General features: G+C 39.4%; 1 protein-coding gene across 7 annotated transcripts in view; it reads left to right on the top strand.

Moving 5' to 3' along the window:
* Positions 1–21,882, top strand: part of rxraa (retinoid X receptor, alpha a) — a 172,195-nt gene that overhangs the window by 143,847 nt on the left and 6,466 nt on the right. For 4 of the 7 annotated variants that reach the window (XM_079586672.1, XM_079586674.1, XM_079586673.1 and 1 more), the window contains 4 exons: positions 7,407–7,557; positions 9,103–9,282; positions 11,638–11,822; positions 20,243–20,372. In XM_079586672.1, coding sequence (XP_079442798.1) covers positions 7,407–7,557; positions 9,103–9,282; positions 11,638–11,822; positions 20,243–20,372 — 646 coding nt within the window. Of the gene's footprint in view, positions 1–3,861; positions 4,033–7,406; positions 7,558–9,102; positions 9,283–11,637; positions 11,823–20,242; positions 20,373–21,882 lie in introns of those variants that run through there. The other 3 variants (XM_079586676.1, XM_079586677.1, XM_079586678.1) reach the window with 2 other exon arrangements.

Here is a 21,882-nt window from a genome sequence, read left to right as displayed (position 1 = left end):
CCTGAAGAGAATGATGAGGCATACTTGGCTTTGACTGGATGGAATGGCTTTCTGAACCAGATATGACATCAATCTTTCTTATCCATACACACAGGTTTTTGGAGAATTCATGTATGCATTGTGCATGTGTGTACATGTGCCTGTGTAAACACAGAACAAAATCAATCCTAAAAGACACTGTCTGCAAAGGCGTCACTGCCTGGTTGAATGGGAATGATGCATGGGGATAAAGAATGTAAATTACCTTTCACATATTTTTTTATTATTAATTGACCAGCTACAATGTGATAATCATTTTTAACATTCTCACAAAAATAATCAGAAACATATGTAGTCAGTCAATCCACAAAATATATTTTTACATATGTATTCTTCTGCACTGCAAAAAAGAAATTTCTTAGGCTGAATATGAAATCACCCCATTTCATCCATGGGGACATCCATTTTTAGTGGTGTCTGAAACCATAGTGGACGATTCACTGCTGTCTGAATTCGCTCACTAGTTTTCAATCACTCCTTCAAGTGAATAGTATTAGAGGACTAATGTAGCGAATAGTGAATGAGGGTTTAGGGAGCGATTTCAGATTCAGCCTTAGTATTTCTCTCTTGTCCAGTAAAAAAAAAAAAAAAGTGTAAAATAGTGTAAGATATTAAGAATTGTATTCAGAGAATTAATCTTGAATTACCATTTTTCTTTTTTACCTTGTTTTTCCTTGTTTTAAGCATGAATTTTAGTAACTGTTGTTACATTTAATGATTAACACTTTTAAATTATGTATTTAACATTTTGCTGAAAAACAGTGTTTCTCTAACAATAATGCATGCAATTGCAATAATATAATATATGCAATTAAATGTAATGGTACAATACAATATATAACTTATCTTGCATTAAGGATTAAGGGAGCCAGAAATACAAATATAGAAAAAGATTGATTTTGCATTATGATATGGCTCTAATGGGCTCTGGCTGTCAGACTTCCAAAACTGCCTTTAGATCTGGCTGAGTGATGCATGTTTGAGAGTTGGACACCCTGTCGAGAAGCGTTTCACTGCAGGAACCCAAATGACACCGACACTCGCCTTTAGGGCTGATACGAAACAGGACTAACTTACTGCCGCTGACAGCAGTATCCACAGGGACGGCTCCAAATGTGTCTCCCACACCGCTACTGACAGCAGCCTCTATGAGGTCACACTCAGGGTGAGTAATGGGTGTGAAAGATCGGAGGTCAGATGTTGAGTGGATTATCTGACAGAGGAGGTCGCCCCGCTGCCCTGCAGTGGTTAGAGATAAGGATAAGGCCAGCGTTATCAGACAAGCTTTTCCACGTGCTGATGTACACATCCCAGCCAAGAGTGGATTGGAATCGGAGCCTGTTGTGACGACGGGGTGACGTAGCCTCTCGGTGGACAATCCTGGCTATGATTTTAATTTTCATTTATAAAGTCATTATAAAAAGGTATTATTATACAGAACTAAGTTTGGTTGAGATCTCAGAAATTGGATGAGATGGTAAAAGCGCATAATGTCAAATTCTTGTTTTATAACAGGAGAATAATTAAGTATTTGTAATTATTATTATTATTAGGGGTCCAAGCACTGATTTTATTTTTTGTACTAATTTTCTTTGTCGTCGTCTTCCTTGTCCGGACATCCTATGACACGTGACTCATCTAAATTTAAATGTTCAATATTAATCCACACATATATTATGATCACATATCTTACGACAGTAAAAATGTTTACAGAGGTTTTTTTTTTACTTCTATTTGAATCTATCTAACAGTAAGAGAGAATGATTCCCTGTGAAAGTCAATTGCCCTTTTCGAAATACAAGTGTGTGTTGCTGTAATGCGTTTCATGAAACTCTTACTATCAATGAGGATTCAAGACGGATTTTGTTGTAAAAAGCGCAACATAAGATACATTTGAATTGGATTGCCAATCATCCACATATGCCATCGGTGCTTGGACCCCGATTCTCACCGCGTGCGGCCATATTTATTATTTAGGTAAAAGTTTTCAAAGTTTTAACAGAAATTTATTTTATTTTGAAGATGTATACTTTTGGTGCTTAAACTTCTATTGACTTAAAACAATTTTTTATTATTATTGATCACAATTATTTGTATGGCAGTCATTCATCTCTACGTATTGCTTCAATTTGCACATGAATTCACTAGGGTGAAATCACTGCAATGCATGGCTTTGAAACCTTGATTTATACACCTTGATGTATTATAGTCAAATAAACTTTGAGTGGAATCAAATCCACAATCAGTTTTTTTTTTTTGCGAAGTCCACTCCAGTCGAGTGCACTCCAGATCGCTGCTGTATGAAGTTGCTTGCTGCTTGTGAGAAGAGAGCGAGAGTTAAAGGGTGCTGCTGCAGGATTTGGGTTACCCTTTGAAGTGTCCTTTGGAGGGAAGTCTGTTTTTCGGCTGGGTAAGAACAGCTAAGCTCCTCTAAGGTTCCAGATTTATGCTCTTGCTCTCTTTGTGTGATGTGCATCGACTTTGCCTTGCCAGGTCATCATTCGTGCGTATCGCATAAAATGTATCCATTCGTGGGAGAATATGTCTCCTTAGGCATTGTTCATGTCTGAATCCTGAAATTGAAATCAGATTCATGTGTTTTTTCCAAGGACAAGAGTTTTCAACCAAGTCTAAAGTTACAGACTGAACCTGTAGTCCATAGGTTCGAAACTTGTGCTTTCCACTAAAAAAAGTGGATTGAAACCAACAGATTGAAGCTTAAAAAGGTGCATTCATCCATCATAAATGAAAACGGCTCCTGTGGGTTAATAAAGGCCTTCTAAAGCAAAGTGTTGAGTTTGTGTAAGAAAAATATTCATATTTAACACGTTACAAAGTTGCGCTTTACACTTAAGTCAGATCCGCATGTTCATTTGTCCGGAAGCTAGTTATTTTACTTTATAAAGTTTTAAATATGAATACTTTTCGTACACAAACTCAACCCTTTGCTTCAGAAGGCCTTTATTATCCCCCCAGAGCCGTTTGGAGTTAGTTTATGATGGATGAATGCACCTTTTTGAGCTTCAATCTGTTGGTTTCAATCCACTGCCATTATAAAGCTTGGAAGAGCCAGGACATTTATTAATATAACTCTGATTGTATAAATCTGAAAGAAGAAAGTCATATACACTTAGGATGGCTTGAGGGTGAGTAAATCATGTGGTCATTTTTATTTTAAAGTGAGCCACTCCTTTAAACTTGATTTGGTTTTTGTTCATGTTCCTGTTAAAATGTTGTTGTTTTTGTTCCTTAAACGGGTTCAGAGCTCTGATTAATATAACAGGTTTGGAATGAGATTGAGTATATAATTACATACGTTTAGATTTTTGGGCCGTATCTTTAAATAGTAAATCAAACTCGATATCCAATCCTAAAGCAGGCCTGTAGTATGAGCTCCTGAGTCTTCCTGTAGCTCAGACAGTAGGGCATGGTGCTAGCAATGCGAAGGTCATGGGCTCGATACCCAGGACTGCAAAAACTGATCAAATGTAGGCTATACCTTGAATGCAATGTAAGTCACTTTGGATTAAAACATCTGCCAAATGCATAAATGTAAATGACCTACTTAAAGCCACTTGTCTACATAGACATGTGTGTGTACATGTACTTTGTACATGTTGTGTCTGAACTTTTGGGATGCCCCCTCCTCTCCGTGCAGCTTAAGTGTCACACCACGGTTGGCTGATCATGCTGTTTTTACTCGGGGCACTTGTCTGACACCCTACCCCTCAAAGAAGAGTGCGTGATCATGTATGGGAGGGAGGATTATTCTATTTACAGTCACAGAACTGAGACCCTTTAATCCTTCTGTAACACACACACACACACACACACACACACACGACCCTACACACAAATACAGCATTGAGAGGGAGTTTGGGCAGATTGAGTTGCATGGTGAAAATAGCCATACTGTGATAGAGTCCTCTGATAGTACAGCTCTGCATCTGATAGAGAAGAACTACTGAGGTCCAGCAAAACTGAGAAACTGAGGTATGAAGTGGAGACGGAGGCTCATTTTAACAGCTGCTTTTGTTTGTGAAGTTGTGAACTAACACACAATGTGTGCATAGGTCAAGTGTGAGAGACTGACGGAGGAATTAATTCAGTTGCGTCACTTTTGCATGCAGTATTTCAACCTAAACCTGCATCTTGTCATGGTCAATATTTTCAGCGTTTTTCGCATTCCTTTTTTTTTTTATGAGAACTTTACACGCTGATTTAGAAATTTCATGTTTATGCATTTGGCAAACACTTTCATCCAAAGTAACTTGCATTGCATCCAAGGTGTACATTTTATCAGTTTATGCATTCCCTGGGAATTGAACCCATGACCTTGACGTTGCCAGCACCATTGCATACATTGCAATAATATTTTATTATTATTATTTATTTACTTATTTCTTGTTATTTTAGATTTTATTTTAAAAGGCATTTTTATTAAACTTTTCTTGATCATGGTAACCAAGTGACGGAAATGACGGCTTTTCCATTAACCGATATTATGAGACTAAAAAATTTTTTTTCCTCTTGCGATAAGTCATTCCAAAAATCTTGAGTTTAATAAATACCATCTTCTGTCCAAACATACCTCGCCGCCTTTAAAGAATGATAGACTTTTACGTATGCCAGGTGAGCTGTAAATGCTGTAAATTTCGATTGCAGTTTTGCGAAATATTCTTTTTTCGAATCGCCTGAAAAACCACCCTTATTTGCGAGCGTAAAAACATTTTTGCGATGTATGGGAGTTTTTGCTAAATTGACATGTTTCCATTGGATGTATTTTCAATTCACAATTTCACTTTGCGCAATTTGAAGGGTAATGGAAACACAGCTAATGTGTGAAAATAAATAGCTCTATCAGGCATCAGCAGGCTCAGTTCATTCTTAGTGAATTCTCCCTATGAGTATTTAAATGTTGTTAGCATGAACGTTTTTAAGGTTTTCACTAAAGACACAGACAAAAATTCATAACTAAAGGCGTTTTATTTCTCTTAAACTGACAACCTTCAAATAAAGGATGGCATGTGTAATTTACTGCCGCCCATCCTTTCTTTGCTCGCTCATGATTAACACCTCTCTCCATCAGAATGGGCTGCACTGTTACGGCCCCTACAGCCTTGAGTGCCTTCAGTGTTTTTCAAGGACAATGAACATTTCTGACATCATAAATCAAGCAGAGTGAAAGTACAGGGGCTTTTGTCCACAGCGTTTTGCCTGTTAGTTTTTTGACTGATGGAATGAATCATACAGAATGAAAGAGGAGCAGTTTTCAGAAGTGTTAATCATGTTTTTGACAAAGATTCAATCTTTGAGTGTTTTTGCTTGTTCGGTTTGTCTTTTTTGTGCAGTTGGTCTGTTCTTTTCAGCATTCAGTATTAGTAGCAGTCTCTGTATTCAAGGCATGTTGTGGTTATCAGTGTAATGACATGGGCCGTGTCTTTACTGTGTGTCCAATCCATGTATGAGTTTAAGGGGTGTGTGCAGGCACTTTGTATTACTAAAACTGATAGAGTAGTTATATATACTGTATATGAAGGTCACATTAAAACTGACTTTTTATCATGTCTTCATTCTTTTTGGTATTTTTTATTTAATGTAGATATTTTTTTTTATATATTAAAACATGAAGGTCAGTTATAAAAACTTTTTTTTTTTTAAATATGATAACCTAAAAACTGACCCCCAGTGGAGTCATTTTCACTACAACCCATTATTTCTAACTACTAATCTAAGTTAGATATTTACTAATAAACGAATAAAAGCTAATAGTTTCATCAAAGATTGCTTTGCTTTTACCTTGGAGAAAACTGTCAGTTGAAAACTTAAGATGAAATATGAAACGTGATGTGTGATAAAAAAAAAAAAAAAAAAAAAAAAATGAAACGTGATGTGTGATTAAAAACAAAGAAAAATAAATATCACTTGGACTTGATCTTTTGTTGTCGTTTGTGTAAAATTAAGTGTATACAATATTTAATTGTGTGTTTAAGATCCACAAAATTCTAGCTGGGAAATAAACATTAGAAAGACAAAGGAGTCTGCCATTTAAATTAAAGAAACGTTGGCATAATCACGGAATGCTGTTCAGCACAATATATCTTTTTAAAAGTGATGGAAATGACATTGCGGTGGCTATTCAATAGGGCTAGAGTGGTCTGTCTGTGTCCAGTGTCCTCTAGCTATATGGCACTCCGCAGAAGTCTAGCAAGTCTGCATGTCTCACATACTCACATCAACACACAGCCTTGGTGTGAAGTGGGAAGTGACGATGCTCCTTTTGGTCTAAATGGGGTCTTTATCAGGCCCCTCTCACTAGTTTGACTGCTAGCAGTGTTCTGGCTAAAGCATGAGAACAAGACTATGGAGGCTCTCACATGAGTGTTTCTGTCTCGTGGCCAAGAGCGCGCACAGTCCCAAGGTCTTTACCAAGTCTGTCATGCTTTTAAGAGCCTCCCAAAAATCTGTCCCTGGCTAAACATCTGCTATATTATAAATGTAATGGTAAAATAAATTAAAATGCATGTGGACATCACAGTTACCAATGCAGAGAGACCACTCTTCTTATCGCTTCTTATAATAGCCAAGATAGCATCTGTCAGTTTATTATTTAATTTTTTAGAACCGCCTGTTGGATCCTTAGGCAGAGTGTCTACCCGTCGGCAACATTCATTTACTCAAAACTCATGTGTGACTGATATAATTAAAGTGTGTAATTGAAAATGAACATGTGTAGAGTGAAATGAACAGGATGTGTCTGTTATTGTGATTGCTTCTTGCTCAATTGTTGTGTCATTACCTTAGAATGACTGAATAAAATGTGCACAAAAACATTGGCTCACATTGAATAATAAACATTTGTGATGAATTTAGATTTTTTTTTGGCTGTCGTCTCCAAAGTAATTTTGAGTTTCTCTGTGCTTTTCATTCAAAATACGCATGCGAGAGAAAATAAATGTCTGGATGAGGCCCGCCAGACACATTTTAGCTTGGAGAGAGAGAGAGAGAAACAGAACCACGTCTTTATTCCACTGTCCCGCTAAATATTTTATTGCGCTATTCTAGCATAGAACATGTGCACTGCTGGTGCTGGATATGAAAAAATGAGGCTGGGGACACACTCAGCATCCATTTCTTGTACTTACATTGTGAGAAAGGAAGAGAGAGAGAGAACCTGTGTCTCGTGGCACAAAATCAATCTGAAATCTCAACGCTGACCCATCAGGTCGAGTCTGGCCCCGTTCTGAAGTAATTGACAGAAAAGTCAGGGCCTTGTGGAACTTAAGCTCGCTTTCACCCAGGCCTTTAGAGATGATATGTTGACGTGTTTAAATGATATGTGTTTTTTGTTTGCGTATATTTTGCAGCTGAACTCGCCCATGAACTCTGTCAGCAGCTCAGAAGATATCAAGCCGCCCCTGGGCATCAACGGTGTGATGAAGGTGCCAGCCCAGCCCTCGTGCACCCCCCTCTCCCTCACCAAACACATCTGTGCCATCTGCGGCGACCGCTCCTCAGGTACCAAGACACATCTGTATGCAGAAGTATGTGTGCAAAACTGATAGTTTATGCAAATGCACATCCAAGTGTTTTGCCAGTGTTGCTCTGCAGGGCTGGTTGGGATAGAAAAAAAAGCTAAAAACCAGTCTAAGCTGGTTTTCTGGTCTTCTATGCCAGTCAGGATGGTCTTTTGGTTGATTTTCAGAAAGGTTTTGGGCACTTTTCAAGTGGTTGATCAGCTAAACCGGCTAAACCAGGCTGGGAGACCAGTTAAAACCAGCTAAAGCAGCGCGATGCGACGCAACCAAAGACGATAGAACCCATTATAATCAGTGATGTTGTCTACATTGGATGTGGTGAGGTGTGACCCGACAGTAAACCAATGCCTCGTTTCTATTTCTGACGTACTTCAAGCACTTGTGATACTTCTCATAGGAAGGACAAATGGATTTGCAGCTGTTGCGTCCAGTGTAGACAGCTTCTAGCTGTTGCGGCGCAATACGACACGTCAGCGGTCAAGTCTGGTGTAGACGGTGTAAGAGTCAAAAATTGCATCATTTACAACAGGATCTGCAACAGCTAGAAGCTGTCAACACTGGACGCAACCGTTGCAAATCCATTTGTCCTTCCTATGAGAAGTATCTATATATAATCTATAAAATATTTTTGTTATAAGAGACAATATAAACAGCTTTGTGCATCAAAACTCTTCCTTTACTGGTAAAAAATTTACTTGATTTTCAAGTCAATGAATTTGCGACAGCTGAATGTAAACATTTTTGACAATCCGAAGCACGTTTTATAATTACCCAAAAATCAAACAGTTACGCACATTATCAGGTCCTTTAAAAACTTTCTGTTGTCGGTTGGAATATTAGAACTAAAAACATCGACATAACACTCATGGGCACTGAATACATTAAATAATGTATATTATAAACTTGACAAGTGATTTTAATAAAATGTAATTTGATCACTATCTCTCTGTTGTTTTAAAAGATTTAGCAACAAAAGTGATATTTTACGTGATATGTTACTTTTAATTACCCCTTAGCAGATGTTGACTCATAAACAAATAGTCCAGACCCAAAGGCACACTGTTAGGTCATTGTTGGTGTGCAGAGCTACCAAAAAAACGGTCTAAATTGTTGTTCTGGGCTCAGCTGGCCTTCTAGCCTGGTAAAGATGGTTTTAGAAGTGTGTTTGGGCATTTTTCACCTGGTCGACCAGCTAAACAACATAAATGTGTCCTTTATTTTTCCAGGAAGGTCCCATTGAGATAAAAAAAAAGGAGAGAGAGACTAGCTTATGCTGGATTAAACTGTTATTGTTCAGCAGGGATACAATATCTTTTATAGCAGCACAGATACACAGTATTTACATTGTTTGCACTACAAGTAGATACTTGTAGTTGTCTCTGAATATTAAGATGGGATAGAAGTTGTTAGTTCACACACTTCAGTTGAAAGATTGAAGGATCAAGTCCCAAAAGTGTGATCCATGAATTATTACCAATGTAGACCTGAACATAACCCCTAAGACTAAAGCTTTTTTTTTTCACAGGTAAACACTACGGTGTGTACAGCTGCGAGGGATGCAAGGGTTTCTTCAAGAGGACTGTGCGTAAGGACCTGACCTACACTTGTCGAGACAACAAGGACTGTATGATCGACAAACGCCAGCGCAACCGCTGTCAGTACTGCCGCTATCAGAAGTGTTTGGCCATGGGCATGAAGAGAGAAGGTACAGCACATAAAGTTGAGGATAGAAGATTCTTCTTTCTCACCCTCACAATTTATAGTACTATTCACTCTCCACCAGCTCTCATTAAAATGAATCCCACGTAAACACCCCTTTAGCATCCTTTCATGTTAGTACAAAAGGACTTAGTTGAAGGAGTCCATCGTTCTTTGCACTGACTGACCTGAGCTTTCCACCATGGGGCGAGATGTTTTATGCACTACATGTCCCCTCACTATTAGACTCAATCTCAGCTCTGTGTGACTCTAGAAGAAACATTCATATTACTGCAGTCAGCCATTAAATAGTCAGACTGCAGGTCAGCACTTAATTAGTGCTTGCATTATCTCACGCTGAGACATCAGTCAACGAGTCCATGATGCGTATGAGGAACGGTGACTATCCTCGAGATTCCAGGTAGTGTACTTCGCCACATCCTGTGAGAAAACAGGAATTGGTTAATCGATACAAGGTGGTATGCTTTTTTGTTATTTTCTCTTAGATTTTTTGGCGCTAAATATAGAAGACCGTCTTGTCTCCCAAATCATCACCTGAGGCAGAGAAAGATGAAAGAGAGGGAGAAGTGAGGGTTGGGTTATCACGCTGAAGAAAAGGGGGGCATTAGCACTTTTTGCACATTTGTCCCCAAGAAAAGGAGAAGCATGCTAATAGAAGATTTTAGCACACAGCTGGTGGAATATTGATCTGAGAGACTGTTTTGCCCCTCAGTCAGAGAGAATCATTTTAGATTTATGAGATATAAGAATTGTTCAGGTGTTGTTTTTTGAAATATTTTGTCTGCTGAGACTAGTCTTCAGTTTTTAAGGTGGAACCAATGAACTCTTCTGTAGCTAAGTGTGGCAAATATACCCGTTCACATATAGACATGCATACACACACAATTGTTGTTAATGTGTGCTTTATGTTTGTTGTCTTAGAAGGGGGTGTAGAGGTTTAGATACTAGATATATATTTCCACATTCAAACGCTCATTCACATCACATACTGTGTGTATATATATACACACTATATAGGATACAATTCTATAATATATAATACAATACATTTATATATTAATTTATATATCCCCAAGTTTAAACATTTATAAAGATGTTTAAAACAACAGTGAGCTTTGCAAGTCAGATGCCCATATAAATTATATATTGTAGCTATAGATTGCATAGCCAGAACATACAGTCCACATCTGCCTGTCCAGACTCTCTAGCCCTTGTTTCATGTGAGAGAGAAAATCCTCCCCCTGTAGACGAAGGGAGCACTGCGATCATATGTACATGACGTCTCGCTCTCACACTCACACTGTCTGTGACCTCAGTGCAACCTTTCGTCTCCTTTAGTTATATCATCACGGCGTCTTTCAAGGATATGATCATTTGCTTGCGTTCGCCTGTTTCGTATCCCATAAGCTCGTGCCGTACCCTGAGGCACGGGAGAGCTGGGCCACGCTCCCCCCAAAAAGAGCTGAGCGAATCTGCAGAAAAACAGGATTAAATGAATTTATGCTCTCCTCCTCTCCAGGGGAAATAAAGCTAACGTGATTTCAGCCCCTCTCACCTCTCTCTGACTCCTGAAGAGGTATTTTACCCTTGGGCTGACCTCCAGACAGCACTTTCCGTACAGCAGAATCCCCCTTTTCTGAACCCCCTACCCCCAGCGGTCCCTCTGTGATTCGCTGTTGAGGAAAATACCGAGGGGTTAGGGAAAGGAGAATGCGAATGCTCTGGTGAATAGGGACTAGGTTCAGAGTCTTTTGGGTGAACTGTGCTCGGCACATACACACTCTAACCACAGGGGCTTGGATTGTGGTAAATAGTGCTCTGGCCACAGTGAGACTGAGTGACTGTACTCTAACCACTTCCTGTTTCTCTGAGCTGATCTGTTAAAGCCTGTTGGAGGAACCCACAGAGACAAGAAACATGTTACATCACATTCTGTCATGCAGCAAAGGTTGAAATGAAATCAGTACACACAGACAATCGTGTGTGTGTGTGTGTGTGTGTGTGTGTGTGTGTGTGTGTGTTATTTATTTTACTGGCAGTGTTTCACTTCAGGTTCTAACTCTCGAAAAGATTGAAAAATAAAGGGTGTATAAAATATATACCTAATACAAGTTAACATTTACCCGATAATGTTTTAATAATTCGCTTTGACTTGAATAACAATATATAAGCAAATTTGTTAATTTTCCGTGGGATCCCTCATATTTTCCTTGGGAGTCTATCATATTTGGGGTTCAAAAATGATTCAAACCTGAGATGTAGTTTATTAGAGTACCAGCTTGATGTGAGTGTGTATGCGTGTTAACTTCTTGATTAGACTAACTGTAGTGACCGTGACTAGTATTGTTACATACAGCCGTCCAGGAGGAGCGCCAGCGAGCCAAGGAACGCAGCGAGAACGAGGTGGAGTCGACCAGCAGCGTGAATGAAGACATGCCCGTGGAGAAGATCCTGGAAGCAGAGCTTGCCGTGGAGCCCAAAACAGAGACTTACATTGAGACCAATGTACCAATACCTTCAGATTCAGTAAGTGACATCACTTCCTCTTTGTGCACTGGAAAGCCTGAGGAATGGAATAGCCTCTGGTGTTCTATCCACCATGAAAACATTTAGAACCTCCTGTATACTTAAGACCCTTGAGGTACATTGAAGAATCATTTTGCATGTTTGAGCTTTGGAGCAATGGTCCTTTCTAAAATAGTCTAAACCTTTTTCTTTTCACTTTTTGTTCTGTCAATAAAGAGTAGCAAAATCATATACACCGTAATAATCAAGAGCAGAAAGATATAAAGAACATGGAATGCTCCAGTTCTATGTAAATTGGTGGGAGCAGATTTAGTGTGGGTCTAGTTACAAGAACAACTTAAGACATTGAAGAAACCCCAGAACTAAGATGTCTTGAGCCATATGCTGTGTTGCCTGTACGACGGCTCTTCTTGGTGTCTGCTTGTTTTGGTGTAATGTAAGTGATTTAGCTTGTTGATAGCCGTGTTTGGACATACGTGACGTCATAGTGCATGTCTCCAAAGAAAGACTGTTTTCTCCAATTACTGCAGTGTGAAGCATTGCTTGAAAACTGCTCATTATTGCTGTTCACCTATCAGTTCTGCTCTTTCTCTTTGTTGTAATGCTGTTTTTTTTTCACCTGTCCCCTGTTGAATTTCAAATCAATGATAGAATACACTCTTTGCTTATTAGCTTTGTTTCGGTTTGACTTACATTGACTGATGAAGTTTACAGTCTCATATTTCCTCTATTTTCTATATATTCTGGCTTTTTTTGCCACTGGTTTGAAAGGTATAGTGGAAGTAGGCTTGGAAATGATTTAAAGGAGGGCATGATGAGCCAAAATTTGAACAACTATTAAATTTTTTAGAGCGGGCGTAGCCATTTGTAACTCCGGTGCCATCCTCTTCCAGTTATTTTTAGCTGTACAAAGCAGCTTGTTATGCTGCTTGATATTGCAGACTGGCGTTTCTTATCATATTTTTAATGTATTGTCATAATTATAAACACTGGTTTGTAGCTCATATAACTTTTGATATTTACGCATAGCAGTTCATTAATTGGAAGTCTCACACATTCACAAGAAAATAGCTTACTTCTATATTGCAAAATAACGTGGATGGATATCGTTATAATATCGTTATCATTAATTATTTTGACCACTGTAATCGTGTTGTGATATTGTGACAGCCCTTGCGCTAACCACTAGGCCATGAGTCCACCTTCGTACTGCTCGGTATGTTGATGCATGTGCACTAAGTTGTCTATCACTCCAACTTTTTGCAGCTCAAAGTGTTGAAATGTGCACTAACCGCTAGGCTATGACCAGTGTTGGGGCTAGTTACTCAAAAAAGTAATATATTACATATTACATATTACTCTCAAAAATAGTAATGCCTTACTTTACTTTATTACTCCCTGGAGAAAGTAACTAGTTATATTACTAGTTATATTACTAGTTACATTTTTTTTCTTAATTACCATAATTGCCTGAGATGTATCAGATGGAGGGAGAACATACAAAGGAGGAGTGTTCTTTGGGTCTTTATTACGCCAACAACAGACTGGCACTGTCTAGCACAAATAACTACAAACAACTGTACTTGTGCAGAGTTGATCATAGGCCTACAAAAATAACCATATAAGTCACATCATCGATCATCGGGGTTTAAGGTTATAGCATGCAATGACTATATTAACAGAAATGGGAGATTAATAAACATGCTGAAACAATAAAAACATTCATCATTTAAAATAAATAAAAATAAAAAGTGTATTCCTATTATTCCTCTGGCAAAGCAGCGCACGCTCTTCATCAAGATCTCATGCCTCACAGCTGTGATTGTACAGGCGATCGCCTCGTTCAGATAATGTTGCACAATTAAAATGAAAAATGACACACACAGTATCATGTAAGTCTAAATAAACTGAAATGCGTCTGGCCATTATTCTCTGACAGCCATGTGGGGAGACTGGGGGGGGATTTAAATGACGTCCACCTGTGAATGCAGACACGATGGCTGGATTGCGTTTACATTACACTGAGATCCGATCACAATGCGTCCTCGACTACCTCCGAAACTGGACACGCTGATCGGATTTATTCCGATCAGAAGCGCGTTTACACTCGTCTTTTCAATGTGTATGTGGACAACATCCAGATACAGGTCGCATGTTAATGCCAAGTGCAAACGCAGCCTCTGTCGCTTCGCAACGAGCTTGATGTGTCCGTGCTGTCGGAGGTAGAGTTACAAGCGGTGGAGAGCAGCTTTCTCCCCGGGCAGAGTGTGCACTTCACCGTCAAGTTATTTTCCTTCCGTTGAACATATTCAAAATAATTACTGAATCTCCACCCGTCGAAACTAGCTTTCTGTTGCTGGGAACCTTCCTCTGAAAAGAGCTTGCCGTTGTTGACGCTACCATTTTTCCCCATCTGTCTTTGAGGGTGCCGCTCTGCGGCTGGCTCACGGGTGTCGACCAATCGGTGATGGTAAATGATACCTCGTGCCAAACCCAGACCAATCACTGTGTTCCATTCACGCCCTCCTCCCCTTCCCTTCTGTTCTCTGTGCCTTGTGTGCGATGGTGCTACTGGCAAATGTAACGCAAGTAACTAGCTCGGGAAAACTGTAATAATATTACCATTTTCAGACGAGTAATGCCTTACACTACTAGTTACTGAAAAAAGTAATATTATTACAGTAACGCGTTACTTTGTAACGCGTTACACCCAACACTGGCTATGACTAACTGTTTTTTGTTAGAGCACGTACGTTAACCACAAGGATACGCAACCAACTTAATCTGTTTTGGTTGGTAATTCCCTGAGAGAAGCAGAGCAAGATAAAGTTGTTGAATTTACCTGTGTGCTGTGAAGTCTCCCTCCCTCGTCTAGTCACCATGACAAATCAGCACCGCTAAAGTGATCATTGGCTCCCCTTTCCAGCATTGTTTGAATAATGAAATACTCTGACAGTCCCTGGGAGCTTTCAGCCTGCCGTCAGCCTCTAAGGAGAGTTTTTTCGCACAGGAAGAGTGGTAGAATAGGAGGAGGATGGAGAACGAGAGAGAGAGAGAGTTTGGGCGGTTGAGTGCGTCTTTTGGGACTGCTCTACCGAAGCGAAAATGTTCTGGAAGTTGTTATGTGAGTAAATGGGGGTTATTTCGGGAAGATGAAGATGTGTGGGAACAGAGGGCCGACGTTTGGGGAAAGGTAGTGAGACGAGGGAGAACATAAGGCCTGTCATGTGGGAGAAGCTGCCAGGCTTTACATTAGAAAGCACTCAGTCACTGATTCGCTGTCTTTGTTTGATTCCTTACACTGTATCTCCAGTAGAGGGCTTGTTTTGTGAGTACAGGGGTGAACCAAGGTTATTGTGTTTTTCCCGTGTTTTTCCCGTATTTTTTTACATTTATTATTGTGCATAATTATATTTAGCTTTGCGATTTTAAAGTAATTAATATATTTTACATTTCACCTTTTGAGTTTCAGAAGTAGTTTTTATTCTAGAGACATTTTTCTGTTTGGTTTGTGATTTATATATAGCTGTGGTTTTAAGGAATCATTTTATTTTATTTTACTAGTTTAATAATAACCATGGGGTATTTTGTTTGTCCCATGCCCTCAATAATGTTTTTTTTTCTGTGAAGCCAATCTAGTACCTCCTCGTTAAATTCAAAATGCAAAGATTGGACCCCATCCGGAGATGTCATGAATATCAGCACATTAAGTGTCATTAGTTTTTACCTTCGTTAAGCTGCCAGGCAGAGACAAACACGCCAAAACTCTCAGCTCAGTCTCAGTCATCCTGCTGGCTGTAGATAGGATTTTAAAATAAATAATAATAATGCAGTTCAGAGTTGGAGAGCAGCAGGGAGACACTTTACTGGAATATGTTCTCTTGGCCGGCTGTCAGAGTTATGGTCTCCCGCTGTCCTTGGAGCTCCCCTCCTGTCTGTGCTCTTTTGGAATCCACTGCCCCGTGCACTAATTAATCAGAGGACCTCGGCCCGGGAGTGCAGCTCATGAATGGGCCACCACTGCTGCTTAATGGTTGGGGTTTGGCCAAGCTGAATGAAGTGTGTTTATCTCATGGTGACCTAGAACAGGAGTTAAACAGGCGTTAGTAACATGCCTCCAGTTAGGCAGCGTAGGGCTGCCTTTAGAGGAGAACCCATCACGCTTGCTCGTTTTTTCCATTCTAACATTTAGTTAAGACAACGTTGAGTGTGTACATGTACTGATTCTACTTGAAAACCTAACAAAAAGGTAGCAAAAATGCCTTTAAATGTGTTTATTAGGTAAAATTAACAACAGATTTTTGCTGATAACCCTGGCATGTCTGTTTAAATATTGATTTGAATTGGAAAATTCAGTCCGATACATATATATATATACACATAGACCTATAGATATAATATATTGTATTGATGTATTGTATGTGTGCATTTCTAGTCACAGGAAGTGTTTTTGAGACCGATGTCACGTGAGCTCGCAGACGTCTCGCTCGTCTTGCACAGCTGTAAATCCAGACTGCCTTTTTTTCCTCTCTTTTGTCACGCAACAATAATATAGTTTAAGCAGATAATGAAAAATTCAAACGTCTCTCATCTCTCCTCCTCAAGTGATAAAAATTTCATAGTGCGATATGCAAGCGTGGTGTTTCTGCTAGAGCCCGGGACCAGGATCCGCTGTGAATAATGCAGGCCGAATGCTTTCCATTCAGCGGGAACAAAAACAGCCGTTGTTTTGTGACGGTCATGAAGAGAATGTTATCAAAGCGTCTCCTCAAATCTTAAAAAGTCGTCATCATTCGCGCCCTGGGGCTAGCGTTCGCCCCGCACTGCCGAGTCTCTAGCAAATCATATGGCTGGCTTTATTCACACTATAGAAATCCTTCATGGTGGGTTTTACCTCCTCCATCAACCACTTATTTTCTGTTACTTGGACACATTTTTATCTAGATCAACCTCTGAGGATGGGGAGATGAACCCCACCTAGTTATATTGCTTAAAAACAGAGTGCTGCATTTTAAGCTTGACCTATAGTACCATATTATTGTATTTGCACACTTTATGAAGCTTCCATTGTCATTTAAGAGGCCATTAAAATAATCATTATTGATGTATAGATTATTTTCTTATTTATCACATTTATATTAATTTTTTGTATTATTAATTAATGTGGGAGAGACCGTGAAACATTTACCTGAACTTTAGCTTTGTTTAAAGTTTCAATTGTTTAAAAACAGTTTTATAGTTTTTTTTCTCCCACACAAATTAGTTTGAAATCATTAAATGTTTATTATGATTTTGTTCTTTCCAATAATCAATATATTTGTTAAGCATGTTAAAGGTGCAGTAAGCAATTTCTGAGAAACGCTGTTGAAAGTAGATCGGACTGAGCACCACAACACACTTGTAGCCAATCAGCAGTAGGGGGCGTGTCCACTCATGATGGGAGATGAGTGAGGGTGAGCAAAAGGGAGATTTGAAGAAAGACTGTAGAAAGAGAGATGGGTGAAAGACATTACAAAAGAGAAAAGGAATATCACTGAAAAAACAAGGGTTATGATCAGGTAAGAGCTTTAGGACCCACTTTCCAGTGCTGGAGAGACCCAAGCAGGAAGGCCTGAAAATGGATTGCACAGATTGGACCCGATGTTGCTTTGTTTCTGCTCCATACGTGAGTAACATTGGTTTTTCTGTTTCACAAAACCATGATATGCTGTTGTTATAGTTTTGAGTGTCACTGTTTGTCTGAATCTGGTGTGCTGCTGCCGAATAGCAATGAACTCTTGCTTGTATATACTCTTGTGTAATATTATGTTCAGTTTTTGTTCTTGCTTGTCATTCGTTCGTCGTCTTCGCTTTATTTTTCGAGAAGCATTATTTTGCTTTGCATCAGCTATGATAAAGAAACATCCACATCCATTGCGTGTTTGTGCATTTTGGGGGCGAAGCAATGAAGGGAGCGGTGTGTTTGTTTGGGTTGATTTCAAATATCAACAGTGTTTCTCAGAAATCGCTTACTGCTCCTTTTTTTTGGTCATTTTTGATTGTTTTGAGTGAAGAAACAAGGTCAGTGTAAACAGCTAAGATGGCTATTCATCATTCATGAGTATTACCGTGTTTAACAAGAACTCTGGGAGATGTATTCTTTTGAGGAGCATCAGAGGTTCTCTTCAGCACTTCGCTTTCCTTTATATTGTTGCTTTGTGAATTAATTATCTGTTTGTTTATGTATGTGGTAAAAAACATGGCAGAAATTGTTGCACCAAGGAGGATCGTCTGCATGTCCCTGATCAGCCGCAGAAATATTCATAAGCTGCATCTGTTTTCTGAGAGATGGCTTTGCGTCTGGCTAACAGTTTGCCATCTCCAACTTCTGCCTTTGATCTGCTGCTGTTGTCAGTGCGAGTTTTAAACCGCCACTTAAATACCATAGAGGGGAAACATTCAACTCTTTGACACGTTCTCCTGGGAGTTCCCGTGTTCTGATTCGTAATTCACGGAAGAGCCCTCTGTTTATCTGTCATCAATCATTTCCCAAATTCCGATTGTGGAGATGTTTCTTGCATCTAATAATGGCCAAAAGGGGTCTCATCAAGTATTTGCACATTTTATTAGATACACAATTAACAAAATAAGGCATCTGCAAATACAATGATTTTCGAGTTTTGGTAATCTGTTATCAGTCATTCTGCAGACGTGGCCAAACCATCGCAGCCGCCTTTGCTGTATCTGTTCCTCTATTGTCGGTTGCTGCTCGCGTCGCTGACGGATGACTATATTCTCTCGCAGTATCTGTCGCAGGCATCACATCTGCAACACTTCAAGCTTGTTCAGGCCTGGTCTGAGAGGGGTCAAACATTAATGTAAACCCTACGTTATGGGGACAAAATGGCAATACCCATGGAGAAAACGGCTTATAAATCATACTAAGTGATGTGTTTTGAAAGGTTACAATTTAGAAAGTTTTCTGTGATGTTTAGGGTTTGAGGGATAGAATATACAGTATAAAAATGTTAATGGAAAGTCCCCATGAAACATAAAAACCCAACATGTTTGTGTCTTTTCTTAACTGAGTGATGTTTTTTTTTCTCTCTCTCTCTCTCTTCACTTTACGGACTGTTAGATGAGGCTGTTTGAGTGACTGCGACTGATATATTGACCCTTTCAAAAGCTCTTGACTCATAATTGTGGTGTCATTGTGTCTAACCTATTAATAAACTTCCTGCAATGCACTGAGTGAATCTAGCAGGCTGCCAAAAGTGAGGTCAGGATTTTCCAGGAATGCACACACACACTCCCTCCAATAATTTTGATAAATATTGATATAATTCTTCTCCCCCTCTGTTTGTTTTCTTAAAAAACTATTTGTCCTTTCACCCATTGCAATGTCCTGTTGATGTTTTCTAATGCCTTTCCTTTTGACACTTGAGTTGAGAAACGGCACTCAATGACTATTTGTTCTCGTCCTACAGAAAACCCTCTCCTGCTGCTTTCCTCTCTCTTCTGCGCTCATTCCCTCTCTCCCGCACGCCGTTGACTCACTCTTTCATCTTATAAAACAAAGCAGCGCATCTATCCCTCCCTTGGCTTCACGCAACGTGAAGCTGGAATCATCTATGCCATTTTTCATATCTCTCATTTGTCCTCTCTCTTTGATGGAGCCGGAGCGTTCCGCATCGAGACGTGCTAATAGACTCAAATCTGCAGGAGGCATTAAAGGCTACTTGCCGTACACAAACTCCCTCGTGTGACGTCCTGCACAATGGCATTTTCAAGAACAATGAATGCATTTTTTTTTTTTTTTTTTACCACAATCCTTTGTTTGACAGTTAATTACGTGTCCTTCTCTGGGTCCTTTTATAAGTTTAGCGGTATTCCGTAAAAGTTTGGAAATGGCCAAATATGTCAAAGTGAATTTAGTTCCAGGGAGCTTCCTGCAGGAAACGCCCGATTAGAAAGAGAGTCATTTTTTAGCACCAGCTCTCGGCAGGTATTTCCTGCGCAGGCCGGGGCAAAAGCACTGTTTGTTTTGCCTTCCTGTTCACTTCTGCTCCAAGCGGATTAGTCCCCATGTGTGAGGCTGAGGAGAGCAGAAGTATTCAAGAGGGTGATAAAGTAACCCTGAAATATCTGTGCCGTATAACAGATAGCTAGCTATAAACATGTCAACAGTTCAAGTAACTTTAACTAACCATGGCCCAGCATGACAGTAGTTGACCTGAAAGAGAAAACTGACTGAAGACGATGGCAAGTTAAGCTAATGCTCACTATATAGCGCCCTTTGTGTCAACACTGAGAATACAACGTGTGCTTGAATTGCATTCGGATACATTTTAAAACACAACGGTGTGTGAAATCAGACACACGTGTCTAGACATTTAGATGGACCACGTGTATGACGCTTGTGTTCTTGTGTCCTCCAACAGCCCAATGATCCAGTCACAAACATCTGTCAGGCCGCAGACAAGCAGCTCTTCACTCTAGTGGAATGGGCCAAGAGGATTCCGCATTTTTCTGAGCTCCCGCTGGACGACCAGGTCATTCTTCTACGAGCAGGTGAATTTAAGAGCACAAACCGACAGAATTAAGCACTCATAAAGAACGGCTTACTCGGCTAGAAACAGGACCAGTTCATTCAAATGTAAAATGCTGAATTAAGAGTGTTGAATTGAAAGTTATGCAGAATTGCAGATACTACGGGTGTGTTTCATAACCTAGTTTGGTGTCTATCTAGACTACATTGTAGCGTTCTGTCTGCTTAGATGACATGGTAGGTTTTTAAATGCGTTTTAAAATTGCCTGAAATTGCAACAACAACAAAAAACTCCCTTAAGGCAGTTAAGTTTGTTTGTTTTTAACAGACTGTTTCAAAACCTAGTGAGCTGCTGCCTTAAGCACCGTTCACTCCAAGGAGGAGAACTATGATAATGATAAAGATATAGTTTTAAAAATCATTCTAAATATAAAAGAATAGCAGAGTCCACAACTATAACGATATCGGCACGGAGAAATTATATAGTTGGAATTACTTTCCGATTTTATCAGAATGATATTTTCCAGTTGATGAATGATAATACGTCAATCAGAATCAATCCTGCTTTAAAGAGCTTGAGCATTTAAGCAACAGATTACAGAACTGCAGTGCACACTTGGAACAAACAGATCGATATCATCCGATGGTGTGAACGGGCCTTAAGAAAACATTCTAGCATTCATCTATAGATAACATGTCCGAAATGTGATATGACCAAAAATGCCTTCATTTCTTTCCCAAAATGTGATTTCATTTGATACACAATATGAAAAGGGTCATCTGCAAATCTAATCAAATAATCACTTTTCTCAGAACTAACTTTTTCGGATTTTTTAAATTATTTTTTAAAATATTTTTTTACGTTTTGCTGCTGAAATCTAATCAATGACATCCACCGTTAAGTGTCTTGAGCACCATTCAAATTACTTGTAATAAACTATACAGTATGTCTTACCTAGTGTGCTGCCTACATAGACAACACTGTAGAATTCTGCCTACTTGGACAAGACTCTAGATGCTAAACATACCTTTAATCCTCAAAAATGCTGTCTGGTTTTGAAGTTCATATGAAGTTCATTTGTGTGGTGGGGAGAGCAAAACATGTCATTATTGTTTTGGTGTAAGGCTTAAGAGAAGCACTAAAAACTAATGTAAAATATTGAAAAGGAGGGGGGAAGTTTCTATGTTTCTAAGAAGTTGACAAAGTATGAGTTGAACACATGCTGTGTAGACCACCGTTCAACGAACTGCTTTGCTTTTAATTTCCTTTATGGCCCGTTCTATTAGCGAGTCACATGCAGAACAAGCTGAAGAACATGTTGAGAGGGTCTTCTCTCGTTTTCTCTCTGAGCTCTCAGGTTTTCTATAAATAACCCCTTTAGTTCTGCTGTCTCACTGATGAAAGCATCTCAGTTTTTCCCAAGCTCAACTCTGGGGAAATGAGGGGAGTGGGGTAGTTGCTAGGCAGACTAGTTAAAGGAGCCCTGTCACTCCGATACTTGCTTAATTCACTCTCATGGTGCGGAATGTTTT

This window comes from Phoxinus phoxinus (genome assembly GCF_949152265.1).
Source record: "Phoxinus phoxinus genome assembly, chromosome: 17".
NCBI classification, from domain to species: domain Eukaryota; kingdom Metazoa; phylum Chordata; class Actinopteri; order Cypriniformes; family Leuciscidae; genus Phoxinus; species Phoxinus phoxinus.
Note: the sequence above shows the minus strand (reverse complement) of the source record. Positions and strands in the feature narration are given on the sequence as shown.